Raw genomic sequence first — 14,428 nt, 5'->3', positions numbered from 1 at the left:
ATTTAGAACAAGACATTCAAAAGGACCACAAAGATTGCAATGGAATAAAAAGATCCATCAACCATTTTAAGCACACATTTTAAAACAAACACAGACCCTCACACACAAATTGAAGTCCCCTCGCTACCACAAAAGGGATTCTTCATTAAATCATGTACATTTCTTTAATGCAGGTTGCACATACAATCCTTTAGTAGAATATGGCTTTACAGAAAACTTTCAAGGCCTTATTAATCACTTCAATGCAGACAACTTTTTCATCTTGCTATCAACTGCATTGAAGATCATTTAAATGGCTTTTTACTGGCTAATAAATTAGAGGTAATGGATTGCTGTCAAGTTTGGACCAAAATGGCATTCCTTGAACATCCTTTGACCTTTTCAGAACAAATAAAACATCAAGCCGCACATTCATCATCTAAAACGATCATAACCTAAAATATGTAATTATTAAGAAAAATAATTAAATGTATGCCACATGTTCAATGTCATAAAATCACACGCAAGTGCTAAAACAGCCAGAATGATGCTTGTATAAGATGTAACACCACAGGTCTGTGAATATTTTCAATGCACAACACACATATTGCCTTTTATTTTTAGAAGGAGAAAGCAAAAGCTAGAAAATCATATGATGGTTTCACAATGTCTGTGTGAATGTACACTGCAATACATAAAAGCCAGCTGACAGCACAAGCAGTGACTCCACACAGAGTGGAGTGTAGATCAAAAGGGAACTAATGAAGGTTGCAATCAAACATATAACAAGAATAAAACAGTAAGTTTTATTTATATTAACTGATTATCCAGTGCTTTATAATTTATTTCTGATTAGCGTTTATAGCAATTTGTCCATTATTAAGAATATGTACATCTACATAGGTATAGATGACTGAATCACTTGAAAATCTCTGTGAATATCTGCCCCATGAACATTGAACATTGCATACACACTAAACTTCAAGTAATTTGGTGATAAAGTGAATTTTAGTGCAAGTGATATCAGTAAATGTCACACCACATAGAGCTGATTCAGTGAAAACATTTACAGTGGGGGAAATGAGTATTGGGTGCGTCAAAATTTTTTTCAGTTAATATATTTCCAATGAGGCTTTTCACCAGGCATCAGTATTAACTCAAAAAATCCGGAAATATAAAGAATTCACAACATTAAAGTCCATAAATAATGTTATGTGTAATAAAGTGGAACGACACAGGAAAAAAGTACTGAACATGCTAACTGAAATTTATTTAATACTTAGTGGAGAAGCCTTTGTTTGTAATGACAGCTTCAAGACGCTTCCTGTATGGAGAAATTAATCGGCCGCGGTATTCAGGTATGATTTTGACCCATTCTTCTAATCGTCTTCAAATCTTGTTCAGTTGGATTCAAGTCAGGTGATTGACTGGGCCATTCTAATGCCTTGATTTTTTTTTTTCTGAAACCAATTGTGAGTTTCCTTTGCTGTATGCTTTGGATTGTTGTCCTGCTGGAAGGTCCACCCACAGCTCATCTTCATCATCCTGGTGGATGGCAGCAGATTCTTCTCAAGAATCTTCTGGTAAAGGGCTCCATTCCTTGTTCCTTCAATAACATGAAGTCCGCCAGTACCATCCGATGAAAAACAGCCCCACACCATGAAGGTTCCACCTCCAAACGTCACTGTTGGTATTGTGTTTTAAGGGTGATGTGCAGTTCTTCTCCAAACATGGTGTTTAATATGACAGCCAAAATGTAAAATTTTACTGTTGTCTGACCAGAATACACTCTCCCAGTATTTCATAGGCTTGTCCAAATGAGTTGTAGCAAACTTTAAACGAGCTTTGACATGCCTTTTCTTTAGTAATGGAGACTTGCGGGGTGAGCATGAGCAGTGGAGTGCATTGCTTATTGTTTTCTCTGTGACGATGGCACCTGCTGCCTCCAAGTGTTTCTGGAGCTCTTTCTGAGTGGTCCTTGGCTCTTGGGCTACTCTTCTGTCTAAATCTTCTGACTCCTTGGTCAGAAATCTTGTGAGGAGCTCCTGTGTGTGGCCGGTTGATGACAGAGAGATGTTGCTTCCATTTGTGGATAATGGCCCCAATGGTGCTTACTGGAAGATTCAGAAGTTTTGAAATATGTCTGTATCCAATTCCATCAATATGTTTTTCAACAATAAGGTTGTGAATGTCTTGGGAGAGCTCTTTGCTTTTACCCATCATGAGATGTTTCTTGTGTGACACCTTGGTAACGAAAAGTGTTTATAGACCATCAATTTACTAACCCAGCTGATATTAATTTGCACAGATAGGAGGTATAATTACTTACGGATTTCAGCTGGTTCCTTGCCTTGGAGAACTGCTTTTTCTTAGCGTCTTCAATACTTTTTTCCTGTGTCATTCCACTTTATTACACATATTTAATTACATGTTATACACAACGTCCACTTTATTTATGGACTTTAATGTTGTGAATTCTTTATATTTCCAGATTTCTTGAGTTAATACTGATGTCTGGTGAAAATTTCATGTGAATAGGCTCATTGGAAATATACTTACTGAAAAAAATGTTGATGTGTCCAATACTTATTTCCCCCACTGTACATGGGGACACTTGAGTAACACAAAACACTGAAAAATGAGACACTATCAGCATAACTACAGTACAGGGACTATTAACATTGACAAATTCTCAAAGTGCAAAAAAACATGAAATGTACCTATACAGAAACAGATCTATAGACATGTTCTTAAATTCTGATCATCATAATTAAACTTCATTATTATTATTACTATAAACATTGTATGATTGCTTGTTCTCCATGCATCCTTCAATGCTTTAATTTTTGCAAATGTAGCCCATCTAGAAGCCCAAAAGTCCTCTAATAGTAATTCTGTACTTTGTCTTTCAGACACTCATTTTGGTTTAGAATAACACAATAAAGCTAATATGTTTCATGTACTTTTTTGCCTATGAATCATGTTCTAGCAGGAGAAGCCACCTTGAACACCGGTAGTCTATGTGAAGCTTTTAAATAGATTAGCAGTACTATAATGGGAGAACTAACCATGCACCTACAACAATCGCAGCATCAATCATCTCCAGTTGTTCAGGTGCTTCAGCTACACTGCACAACAACACAACACAAACACAAACTCAGATGTATTAACACTCACATATAGTTTTTTTAAACCCCCATCTTATTGGATTCGACCAGAAGAGTACAACACGGGATCAGGAGACAGGAAGACATAGAATTAGACATTGTGTTCTTCACCCTGTTTATACTTCTGAAAATACCAACAACCTTGTTCATGTTTGTCAGATGACCATCAGCAGCTTCTTGTCCTGACAACAAATCGTGGATAACATGGTCACAGATGAGGTTTTGAAAGTAAATGGTACCATTTTATAAAACCAGAAAGGACTGGCATGTTTTCAATGAAGATTTATTATTAAAACACCTCTCCCACTTGCTTCTGTCCTATATCAGGACTACACTCTATATCTGGACTAGAGCTGTGATGCTTAGGATTTAACGAATGATCAAGGTGCAGTGCTAATCTTGCTGCCTAACCTGTCAACTGTTCATTAACACCCCACAGTCTCTGCCAGCCTGATCTGCAAACAGCATTATGAGCAGCTTGAGGATCCTCTCTGGTACTCAAGGTTTGAGCTCATATACTTATGCCTCCAGCCCCACCTCCCCCTGCAGGGTAATGGCGCATACCTCCCCCTCGGCGCAGAGAGTGCAGGGCTACGGTACAGCAACCACGCAGCAATGATCCAATGTGGTACATGGGCTGGCCTCCACGCCGTGGGCCCCGACACAGCCACGCCACTGTGGGTACCACTGGCACTGCCACAGCCAAGAGATCCACTAAAAAATGGCGGCTCCAGTAGCTCTTTACAGGCATACCACAGCCAGAGCCTGTTGCGCTGGCTGCCCCTTCGTCTTTGTCTTCTTCACTATCCTCATCTACCTCTACAACAGTGACCCCATTGATGTTGGCCTGTGAGCCTACACACTGTGGCTGGGTGGTTTGTGGGGTGGGCTCTCCATTCTCCTCCACCAGTGGTGTCACTGGCACAGGGCAGGAGGCAGAATCAGGGCTTGGGGGTGGATCTTGAGTAGATGGATTTGGTGCAGAATCAGTCTCTGGCATTGCTGTTGCAGTGGGCAACACAGCAAAATAATCATCAACAACAGCCATTGTCACAGCAGACTCAGCGGCACCTAGCGCCAGGGCTGACTCGGTGGAGACAGTCTCTGTGAAAATGGCTTTCTCCCCAGCTGTGGCCATGATGACAGACTCTGTAGTGACTGAGTCTAGAGCGTCACCCTCATCTGACAGCCAAGTAGAGGTGGGGCTGCAGGCCTGAGAGCGGAAAGTGCGAACCTCAGCAATAGTGTCCAAGTCAGAGCCAAAAGCAGCTCCACGGACAGGGGCTGAGGCTGGTCCAGAGTCATATTCTGTCTGAATTGCCTGTTCTCGTAGGTGGTGAAGGTACAGGTGGTGATGCGACAGGCAGGGGTGGCTGATACTCATGGCTGCCTCTCCTCCGGCAGGTCTACCAAGGCTGCAGTGCAATGGTAACATCCTTGTCTCTCCACAGCATTGTGCCTCATAGGTAGCTGAGTGTGGCAGGCGTGAGCAAGTGCTCAGCAGTGATGCTGTTTCCTCTGATAGGCAAGCAGCCTCCAGCAGCAGCTCAGCCCTTGTGGCTCCACTCCCTTCCATCTCCCCACAGCATACAAAACCACTGTCCTGAGTACCCTCCGCTGACAGACAGCACGCCATATCTGAGCCACTGCCACTTTCATTGCGTTCGGCTGGTGCCAGTTCACTCAGTTTGGTGTAGGTAGAGCTGTGTGTTAGTGAGCGGGCTGGTGAATCTTCACAAGAGCCCACTGACCCCTCACCAACCCACGGCCCTGCCCCCACCGCCCCACCCCCAGCTGGGGCCTCTGCAACTTTTGCCACTCCGGCTTGTGCCAGCTCCATGCTCTGCAGCAGAGTCTCCAACTTGTGGTTCTGGACATTGATGTCTTGGAAGCACTTCTGCACACCAGAGTCTGCCTCACCCAGGCTGGAGCGTACAACATCAATGACCTGCTTCAGCTGCTGGATCTCCCGCCGTGCCTCCTTCAAGGCCAGTTGGGCCTCAACACGATGGCACTCCTCCTCAATCCAGTCCTCCTGCATCCGGGACAATTGAGTCCGCAACTCATCTATCTCTGTGTCTCTGAATAGAGAACATGAGGAGAAACAAGAAGCATGAAGCACATTTATTGCAATAAAAGGGCTGATGAACAAGCACAACAGAATGTATTAGAAATATGTGCCCTATTGTGCTATGGAAGAAATGACCAGTTGTAAAGCAGTTCACATGTATATGTTTACCGGTTGGTCACAATGAAGGCTACTTTCCATTCATAACTGATTAAAACTTGTGAAACCTTTTAATACCTCAGATAATTTAATGTAAACTTCTGCATACATGCTAATCTAAATTGACTAGATGTAAATCTGTGAGGAAGAAAGACTAATTTTATACAGATAACAGAGTTAGATAAGAAATTTTGGTTACAGAATAATAGTTTCCTGGCAGTTATGTGAGTCTGTACTATGGTGTCATAAGTTTCACTTCAAGATTTTACCTGTCCTGAAGTCGTTCAACAGTCTCTTTGAGCCGTGCCCTCAGATGTCTGATGCACACCTCTTTCTGCTGCAGAGGGGTCAGGTACTGCTCAGGAGGAGGTGGCTTAATACCATGGTTATCCGTGCAGGATGTGTATTTCATATGGCGCCTAGGAAGAGAAGTATGAAAGAAAATCATTAGTTAAGCCATTCTCTTTCTATGTGAGGTTGTGAGCAAATACTGTGACACCATGATATTGGGTTTTACAGTCATAGTGCCATAAACATTTCATGTAACTTCACCTCTAATCTGAATGCATTCATTTAATTTCTCATGTGCATCCAACCTGGGGGTGGGGCTGCAGTCACTCCCCTTGCATGATCCTGAGTTGCTGCTGCTGCTGAGAGAGGCATTGCCATAGGGATCACGGTTACTGATAGGCGCTGGACTCCGCCTACAGCACAGCAGAAAAGAAAAAGCAGCTCTTGCATAATGAACATATACAGCATATGGAAAAGAGCATTTTGTGAACACCATAGTCAAATTATACAAAACTAAAAATCAGCCATAAACTACAGTCTTGCAGGGCATAACACCAAAACATGCCTGTCTACACGAACATCACTAACATGCCACAACACAGGGCGAGTAACTTGATAAGGCCCACTATCGCCTAAGAAACAGAAAACACAAAAGCACAAACATCTGAAATAAAAGAAAAATTAAATAAGCTAATTTATGGGCTATGATTTATTGGGAAAAAAAAACACCAAGAAAGAAAAAAATCTTTCAGAATGTAAATGTAGATCATGTTTGCAAACTGAAAGCAGCCTCAAGCTAGATGGTAAAGACTGAGCAAGCAGTCCAGTTAGTATTATATGGAGCAGTATTACTAAGTGTCTGGGTATGCAATCCAGGCAAATAAAAAAATTAAAGTGAGGAGCATTAATTCATGCCGGAGGAATGCCAGAGAGAGTAAAAGAACACAGGAAAAAGCACAAGGAGAGTAGGTTAAGACAGAAAGAATGGGCAATCGATGGCTGATGCTCTGACCGAGAGTGGCGCTCCGGAGACTTGGGGGTCAAAAATCCTCGGCTCTGCCTCATAGAGACCATAATGCCTGCCTCCATGGGGATGTAGTCTAGCTCTATAAACCTGCAATAGTCAAAACTGACCCACATACAAGAACACACCATTACTCATGAGACTACACGTAACTGCATACACTCACACCTGTAAATTGTTGGGTCGCTTGTGATCCAATATCCTGTTTTAATCTAAACAGTCTTGTTACATGGATTTATTCGTTTTCCCAGACACCAATAAGATACAGTTAAAAAAAGAAAGAGGTTAGATAAAAAGGAAAAGCTACATATTGACTTAACTGCAGTGAATGCAGCCATAAACAACCAACCAACCAACCAAAAAACATTCAAATAATAGCAATATTACAGAGATAGTGTACATACGGTCATGTGAAAAAATAAGTACATCCCATGGAAATTGTTGACTTTTTCGACATGTTTGGACAAGCAAACATTTGATCCCTCTTTGAAACAGTTCCTATTAATAAAGTTGATACACTCATATCAAATGACACATAAAGCTGACATTTTGTAGTAATTTTCACAATTTAAATGGAAAAAAAAACAGAAAAAACATTAAAATCCATACAATTAGAATCAGGTGTTCAAGATTGGTTGCCAGTGATTAGAAGCTGCTTAGGGAGTGCAGGTGGAACCTTGTTTTATTTATACTCCTCTCAAATCTAGTGTCTGGTGTTCCCTTTGTCATTGAGGTGTGTGTCATCATGCCAAGATCTAAAGAGTTCTGTAGGGCCTTCAGAAAAAAGGTTGTGGATGCCTATTAGTCTGACAAGGGATTTAAAAAGATATCCAGGTTACCTGAAATACATCATTCCACTTTAAGGAAAATCATCTACAAGTGGCATAAATTTCAAATGACTGCCAATTTGTCCAGGACTGGCCGTCCAAGAAAATTCAGCCCAACATGATATAAAAAACACATCTCCAAGGACCCCAACATTTCATCACAGGATCTGCTAATAAGTCTCACAACTGTTGGTGTCAAAGTGCATGCTTCTACACTCAGAAAGAGATTGCACAAATTTGACATGCATGGGAGGCGTGCCAGGAAAAGTCTAAAAAGAACATTAAAGCACACATTAAAGACTAAAAAATTAAAGACTACAGATTGCCAATGAGCATATAGTCAAAGAGCAGGCAGTTAGGAATAATGTGCTCTGGACATACGAATCAAAGATAGAGTTGTTTGGCCATAGTAACAGGAGACATGTTTGGCGCAGACCAAAGACAGCTTTTCAGGAGAAGCACCTCATACCAACTGTGAAGCACTGTGATAGAAATGTTATGGTTTTGGATTACTCAGGTACTGGACAGCTTGCATTCATTGATTCAACTATGAATTCTGCATCATATCAAAGAGTGCTTGAAGATAATGTGAGGCCCTCTGTCCAAAAATTGAAGTTGAACCGAAAGTGGACCTTTCAACAGGATAATTATGCTAGCACACTAGCAAATCCAGAAAGGAATGGCTCAAAAAGAAGAATTGGAGGGTTATGGAATGCCCTAGTCAAAGCCTGATTTTGAATCCCATTTAAATGTTGTTGGGGATTTGAAACAGGCAGTACATGCAAGAAAACCCTAAAATATCTTGGAACTGAAAGAATATTGCATGGAAGAGTGGTCAAAAGTTCCAGCAAGCCTGGTGGACAATTATGCAAAATACCTACAAGAAGGTATTACTGTTAAAGGGGGCAATACTAGCTTCTGAGGCCAAGAGTGTACTTACTTTTTTCACAGAAGAATATCATTTCAAGAATATCATTTCTTTTGAATAAATAATTGAAAAAGCTAATTTTCCTTGTGGTTTTGTTCAAGGATATCAACTTTATTAATAGGCACTGTTTCAAAGATGATCAAATGTTTGCTTGTCCAAATATGTAAAGAACCAACAATTTCCACGGGGTGTACTTATTTTTTCACCTGACTGTATGTGTGCCACTAAGTGAGCTGGGTTTAACTGCTTTTCCATGTTCTTTGAACCTGTTGTTGGACTTGTTGCTAAAAGAACAAGACCCTAAGCCAAACCTGCTCATCAGCAGACTTATTCAATGTGAACAAGAGTAGGTCACGCATTGTGTTAGTCTCATACTGTGTTATACTGTAATGAGAGAGGTCAGAAGAGAATGGCCATACCGGTTCAAAGGGACAGGAAGGCTATGGTAACTCAACCACACTTTACAATCGTGGTGAGCAGAAAAGCATCTCAGAATGTACAACACGTCAAACCTAGAGGTGGTTTTCACTCCTGTCAGCAAAGAACAGGAATCTGAGGCTATAGTGAGGACAGTCTCACAGAAACTAGACAGTTGAAGGTTGGAAAAACAGTGGCTGGTCTTTTTCCAATCTTCAACTACCAAAGTTTGTTGAATAAGTATACCCTCATATTCCTGTGGAACCCAGTGGAACTCAGTGTGGTCTACTGCGGATGTGCAGTTGCCATATGATTGGCTGATTGGATAATTGAATGAATGACAATGTATATGTTCCAATAAAGTGGTCAATGAGTCTATATTTTATGTGAGGATTCTGTTTTAGATCTGTTCTTAGAAACCTTGCCCCTTGGACATGAATGAATGCTCCTGTCTTTTCTGTGAACAATGACACGTACTTATAGCCTTAAGTTAAGCCTTTGAAGGCACAAACTGTCAGTTGCTAGATCTCACTGAAGCACTTCTCACCTTAAGTGTCTGCCAAAAGCAGATAATATTAAACCAATCAACAGGCAAACACTAGACAAATCCTATAAACAGTGGACTCATGGAAGCTTAAAGCATAAATGCTCTTTAATTTCTCTAAAATTTTCCCTCAGGGGGAAATTAAATCCCCAGGCTGGACATGAATGAAAGCAAAGTTCATTTATAGGTTGAGAGACTAGGAACTGTGGTCATGCTAGACATTGGCTCCAGTCCGATGTAAAACTATCCTGTACACGTTTACTGAACTTGAACTAAGGAAATACTGATACAAGGTCCTAACACATGCTGCAAGATAAGTTGTATATACACTAAGAAGAACCAACAGCTATCAATGTGGGTCAAGAGCCAAAAGTATTTTTTTAATGCCAAAAGCTCAATGAGCCACAGCGTAGCTCATCTCCCAACTCAGAATGATTATATCGCACCAACAAACCATTCATAAGTAAGGTTCTTTTCAGAATACATGCTCTTTCCTCCAGACTACATCTTCCAAGGCTGTAGTGATGGGTATAGGGATACATATGAGGGTATGGCCAAAGATGCAAAAAAGAAGTGATGAAGAAAAGGAATGCATACATAAGAAATCTGGTATCATTACTGATAGCAGAGAGAGAGACAGCCAGGGACAGTGGACACCAGAGGATGTCCATCATACTGTGTTCTATAGATGGACTGGCTTAAGTGCAGTACTAATGAAGCTGTGTGTTGAAAGAGATTCTAAAATTAGTTGTGTAGAAGTAGAGTAAAAAATTAAATTAGAACCTACAGTTCTAATATATAATTTATTGGGTCATATTCCTTTCTGGGTACTACTGTAGATTTTTGCAGAAATTCAGTATCTCTGTCACACAGATCTTAAGTTGAGAAGCAACAGCTACAGACACAACAGCTAAGGGGTGCAATTTCCCATTAAACATGTGGAAGCCATCTTTTGGCCCAACCCTTAACCAGTCCCTAACCACTTAATTTATACTAATTCTTGGGCTAAGAAAACTGGGAATTTTTACAAAAAGTTTTAAAATATTTTTCATTGTAACACCTTAATGTGTTTGGTTTACAAACAAAACAAAACAAAACAAATAAAACAAAAAACATTTAAATAATATCAACAGTCTATTACAGAGATCGTGCACTTATAGTATGTGCACTACTGAGTGAGCTGGATTGAATCACTGACAATTTGATATTGTCCTGGAATTTTCTGTTCTTTGAAGCTGTTGTTAACAAGTCTGTTCGCTCAAATGTGCTCATGAGCAGACTTAATCAACATAAACATAAGTATCTCATGTGTTGTATTAATGTTATGTTTAATTTTTTAATTTAGCGTTACATAGACATGAGATCCATAACAGCGTCTGAACACATACTTAAACTTTTTATCAATTAAGTAGTATGTTTTCTTTATATAATAGCATACATTGACCATAATGTGGCCATAAAGTGCATGCATGCATTATATTTTTCTGACGATGATTTATCTCATTACTTAAATCTGTCCTATATTTTACTACCACACCCATCAAGATCTTTTAGTGATCTATCCAGAGCTCTGTATCATTCTTACACACAATGCAGTTTTTATTTATTTTTTTTTTTTTTGAAGCAAAAAAAAGTTATCCAACACCTATCACCCATGTAAAAAACTAATTGCCCGTTAAACCTAAAATCTGGTTGTGCCACCTTTAGCAGCATTAACTGCAACCAAATACTTCCAAAAACTGGAGATCAGTCTTTCACTTACTTCTAGGACTAGGATTTACTCCTATCTTTGGATAATTTTCTTGCTGCATAATCCAGTTGGGCTTGAGTTTCAGCTTTTACAGACTGAAGACCTGACATTCTCTGCTGTGCTCTTAGAGGAATTTTAGAAGGTCGGCTACTTCTGGGAAGGTTCACCTCTGTGCTGAGTTTTTCCATTTGGAGATAATGGCTCTCACTCTGGTCCTTCAGAGTCCCAGAGCCTTTGAAATATCTCTGTAACCCTTCCCAGAACTGATGTATTTCAATCACCTTCTTCCTCATCATTTCTGGAATTTCTTTCAAATCATGCTGTTGAAAAAGTTCTATTTAAGTGTTGATTTGATTTAACAGGGTTTGCAGTAGTCAGGCCTGGCTGCATCTAGTCCATCTGAATCCCATTATGAATGCAGTTTCATAGATCTGGGGAATTACTAACTACAGGGGGCGGCTGTGGCTCAGGTGGTAGAGCAGGTTGTCCACTAATCATAGGGTTGGCGGTTCGATTCCCGGCCCACATGACTCCACATGCCGAAGTGTCCTTGGGCAAGTCACTGAACCCCAAGTTGCTCCCGATGGCAAGTTAGTGCCTTACATGGCAGCTCTGCTACCATTGGTGTGTGAGTGTGTGTGCAAATGGGTGAATGAGACACAGTGTAAAGCGCTTTGGATAAAAGCGCTATATAAGTGCGCCATTTACCATTTACAGGGGGCAAATACATTTTCACACAGACCCAGTTGGTATTGGATAACTTTTTTGCTTCAATAAATAACATTATCATGTAAAAATTGTATTTTGTGTTTACACAGGTTGCCTTTGTTTTATCTTAGGTTTTGTTTTAATTTCTGAAACAATTTAGTGTACACAAAAATAGAAGAATTCGGCAAATACTTTTTCACAACACTATCTTTTTTATTTGTTATTGCACAAACAATGGACAAACTGTTTGCCCTTATAGTTAAATTGGTCTATATTCTATTTGCTTTTCACATCTGTACAGACGTACCTGCAATCAGGAGGATCCCCGCATTTACAAGGTTTAGGTGTACATTTCTATAAATATTGTTTATACTGCTAAAAATGTAGCTGAAGATACATTGGGCAACCACTGACTGAGCTTTTTATAGCTATTTGTACTATAATCTACAATAGCTACTAGTCAGTGAAGGTGTAGGCTAGCACATGCTTCCTCTGAGACACATAAAGCGAGCCAATGGCATCTTTTCAGACGTCTGCTCATGATATCTCACAGGGCAGCATAACACACTAAAAGGAAAGGGCTGTCTAGATTCTGTCCCATAATCTCTCCCAATCAGAGAGCAAGGCCATGACCATGGAGAGCTGTAATATCTCTTGATTACAGGACAAATGCTCTTCTGTGGTGCAAATTGAGACCATTTTTTTAATTGAAACATTTTTAAATTTAAAATTCAATTTTCAAAATCAAGAAAGATGGTCTGGGTCAATGGGAAATTCATTGCTAAATTCTAAACTACATCACTCTTCTCTGCACCAATAGCTGGTGTGTGGTGGGCATTCTAGCGCACTATGGTTGCCTTTGCATCATCCAGGTGGATGCTACACATTGGTGGTGCTTGAGGAGATTTCCACCCATACAATGTAAAGTGCTTTGAGTGCCTAGAAAAGTGCTATATAAAACTAAGGAATTATTATTTATTTTATTATTAATCTAAATTCTGAACTAAATTCTCTACCCTGCCTACATCCCTAGTGTGAGTTAGGGGATGGTCTTAGATTGGACTTGGCTTCATGGGTGGATTGCAGTTTTCTATAACTACTAACAGTAGTGCTCTCTACTATAACCATGCCCTATGTAGGATATTGAATCTGAGGCTCACGGAGGGAGTGCAGAAGGAGAGGACAGTATTTGCTGCAAGCGCCATTTGGGCTGCAGGGCCTTCAGAGGATTGAATCTGAGGAGAGAGACAAGACAGAGAGGCAGAGAGCTGGGCTCTACCAGAAGCAAAGATGTTACTGATCCTAATTAATAGTTATTAATACTATGTTTAATACTATTATTAGTACTACAAATACTTTTATACAAATTCTTATATCTGCAAAAGTTTTACAATCACTTTTGCAGATATAAGCATGCTTAAACATACCTTAGTAATTTGAAGACAATCACACCAACGGAAACTCCAAGACAGAATAGATCATTAACATATATTTCAATCTATTGTCGTTTCTATTATAATTGCATGAAATCTCCTACATCAAATTTTGCTAATCTAATCAGTAATTACATTTATGCATATTATACAAGAAGCAATTGCTAGGATTAGTGCTAAGTCTGCTGGCTTTTAAATCTTTTACTCAGCATGGCAACTTAAGGCAATCATCCATCTTCTTGGGGAAAAAGAGACAAAGAGCGAAAACATGATTGCAAACACAAAGTTAAAGAGCTGGCATAGCCAAGCAGAGAGAAAGAGAACGAAAGAGACTTGTTATCTTTAGCACAGCACTTGTAACGTTTAGATATATGAAACTGAAAAAATAAACAAATTTTTGCTGCAAACTAAAATTAAACTTCAAGATGTGATATTCAGATATCTTGAGCCACAAACTAGAGAAGGATATAATAAAAAGAACAGCATATAGTATTTCTCATTTTGAATGGTCAAAATGAAAAAATGTTGAGAGATATAAAGGAATAAGTGTGAGATTAAAGTATAAGGTGCAACTGAGTTGCTTAACGAATGCGACAGGAGACATTATAGGCAACTTGTGTCAAAAGATCAGTACTCTACCTGCGGGACCCTGATGTAGACTTCTTATTGACAGGCGAAGACATGGAGGCAAGCTAGCACACTCTCTGCAGCTCAGTGTCTCTCTCCTAGCCTCCCTCTGTTTCTCCCCCACTTATAACAGCTCGAACACCTTAGCTCAAACCAGCCTGAGGAAAAAAAATAAGGCAACACACCATATAGGATTGCCGAGTTGCTGAAACACACACACACACACACACACACACACACACACACACACACACACACACACAACAATAGTTTAAACTTGGAGCAGATGCTTTAGAGGTTAACATTAAGCATTATTGCAATACCAATCTGCAATATAATACTATAGCACAGAATGATATACTGGTGTTCCATTCTGCCAATAGAATGGAGATCGACTTATCAGACATTTTCAAATAGTATAAACAAATAAATTATTTTATCGCCACTAGAGCTGCAACAACTAATCGATAAAATCATGAATTATGAAAATAATCGTTAGTTGCAGC

At 39.8% G+C, this 14,428-nt stretch overlaps 1 protein-coding gene across 1 annotated transcript; it reads right to left on the bottom strand.

Annotated features, from left to right (window-relative positions):
* Positions 1 to 2,492: 2,492 nt before the first annotated feature.
* snphb (syntaphilin b) lies at positions 2,493 to 13,375 on the bottom strand. The gene is made up of 5 exons (XM_053642643.1): positions 13,023 to 13,375; positions 6,677 to 7,494; positions 5,970 to 6,077; positions 5,643 to 5,792; positions 2,493 to 5,227 (listed from the first exon to the last, which is right to left on the bottom strand). The coding sequence occupies exons 2-5, from the start codon at positions 6,817 to 6,819 to the stop codon at positions 3,658 to 3,660; spliced, it is 1,971 nt and encodes a 656-aa protein (XP_053498618.1). The 5' UTR covers positions 6,820 to 7,494; positions 13,023 to 13,375; the 3' UTR covers positions 2,493 to 3,657.
* Between the last annotated feature and the right edge of the window lie 1,053 nt (positions 13,376 to 14,428).

The sequence above is a fragment of the Ictalurus furcatus genome, chromosome 15 (assembly GCF_023375685.1).
Source record: "Ictalurus furcatus strain D&B chromosome 15, Billie_1.0, whole genome shotgun sequence".
Classification (NCBI taxonomy): domain Eukaryota; kingdom Metazoa; phylum Chordata; class Actinopteri; order Siluriformes; family Ictaluridae; genus Ictalurus; species Ictalurus furcatus.
This window is presented reverse-complemented; position numbering and strand designations above follow the sequence as displayed.

Excerpts from the sequence above, each read along its gene's own strand:
- snphb (XM_053642643.1), bottom strand. The coding sequence starts at position 6,819 with ATGGTGTGTTCTTGTATGTGGGTCAGTTTTGACTATTGCAGGTTTATA. Across the intron at positions 6,078-6,676 it reads TCTCCGGAGCGCCACTCTCG|GCGGAGTCCAGCGCCTATCA; the intron begins GTCAGAGCATCA and ends GCTGTGCTGTAG. Across the intron at positions 5,228-5,642 it reads GTTGAACGACTTCAGGACAG|AGACACAGAGATAGATGAGT; the intron begins GTAAAATCTTGA and ends TTCTCTATTCAG.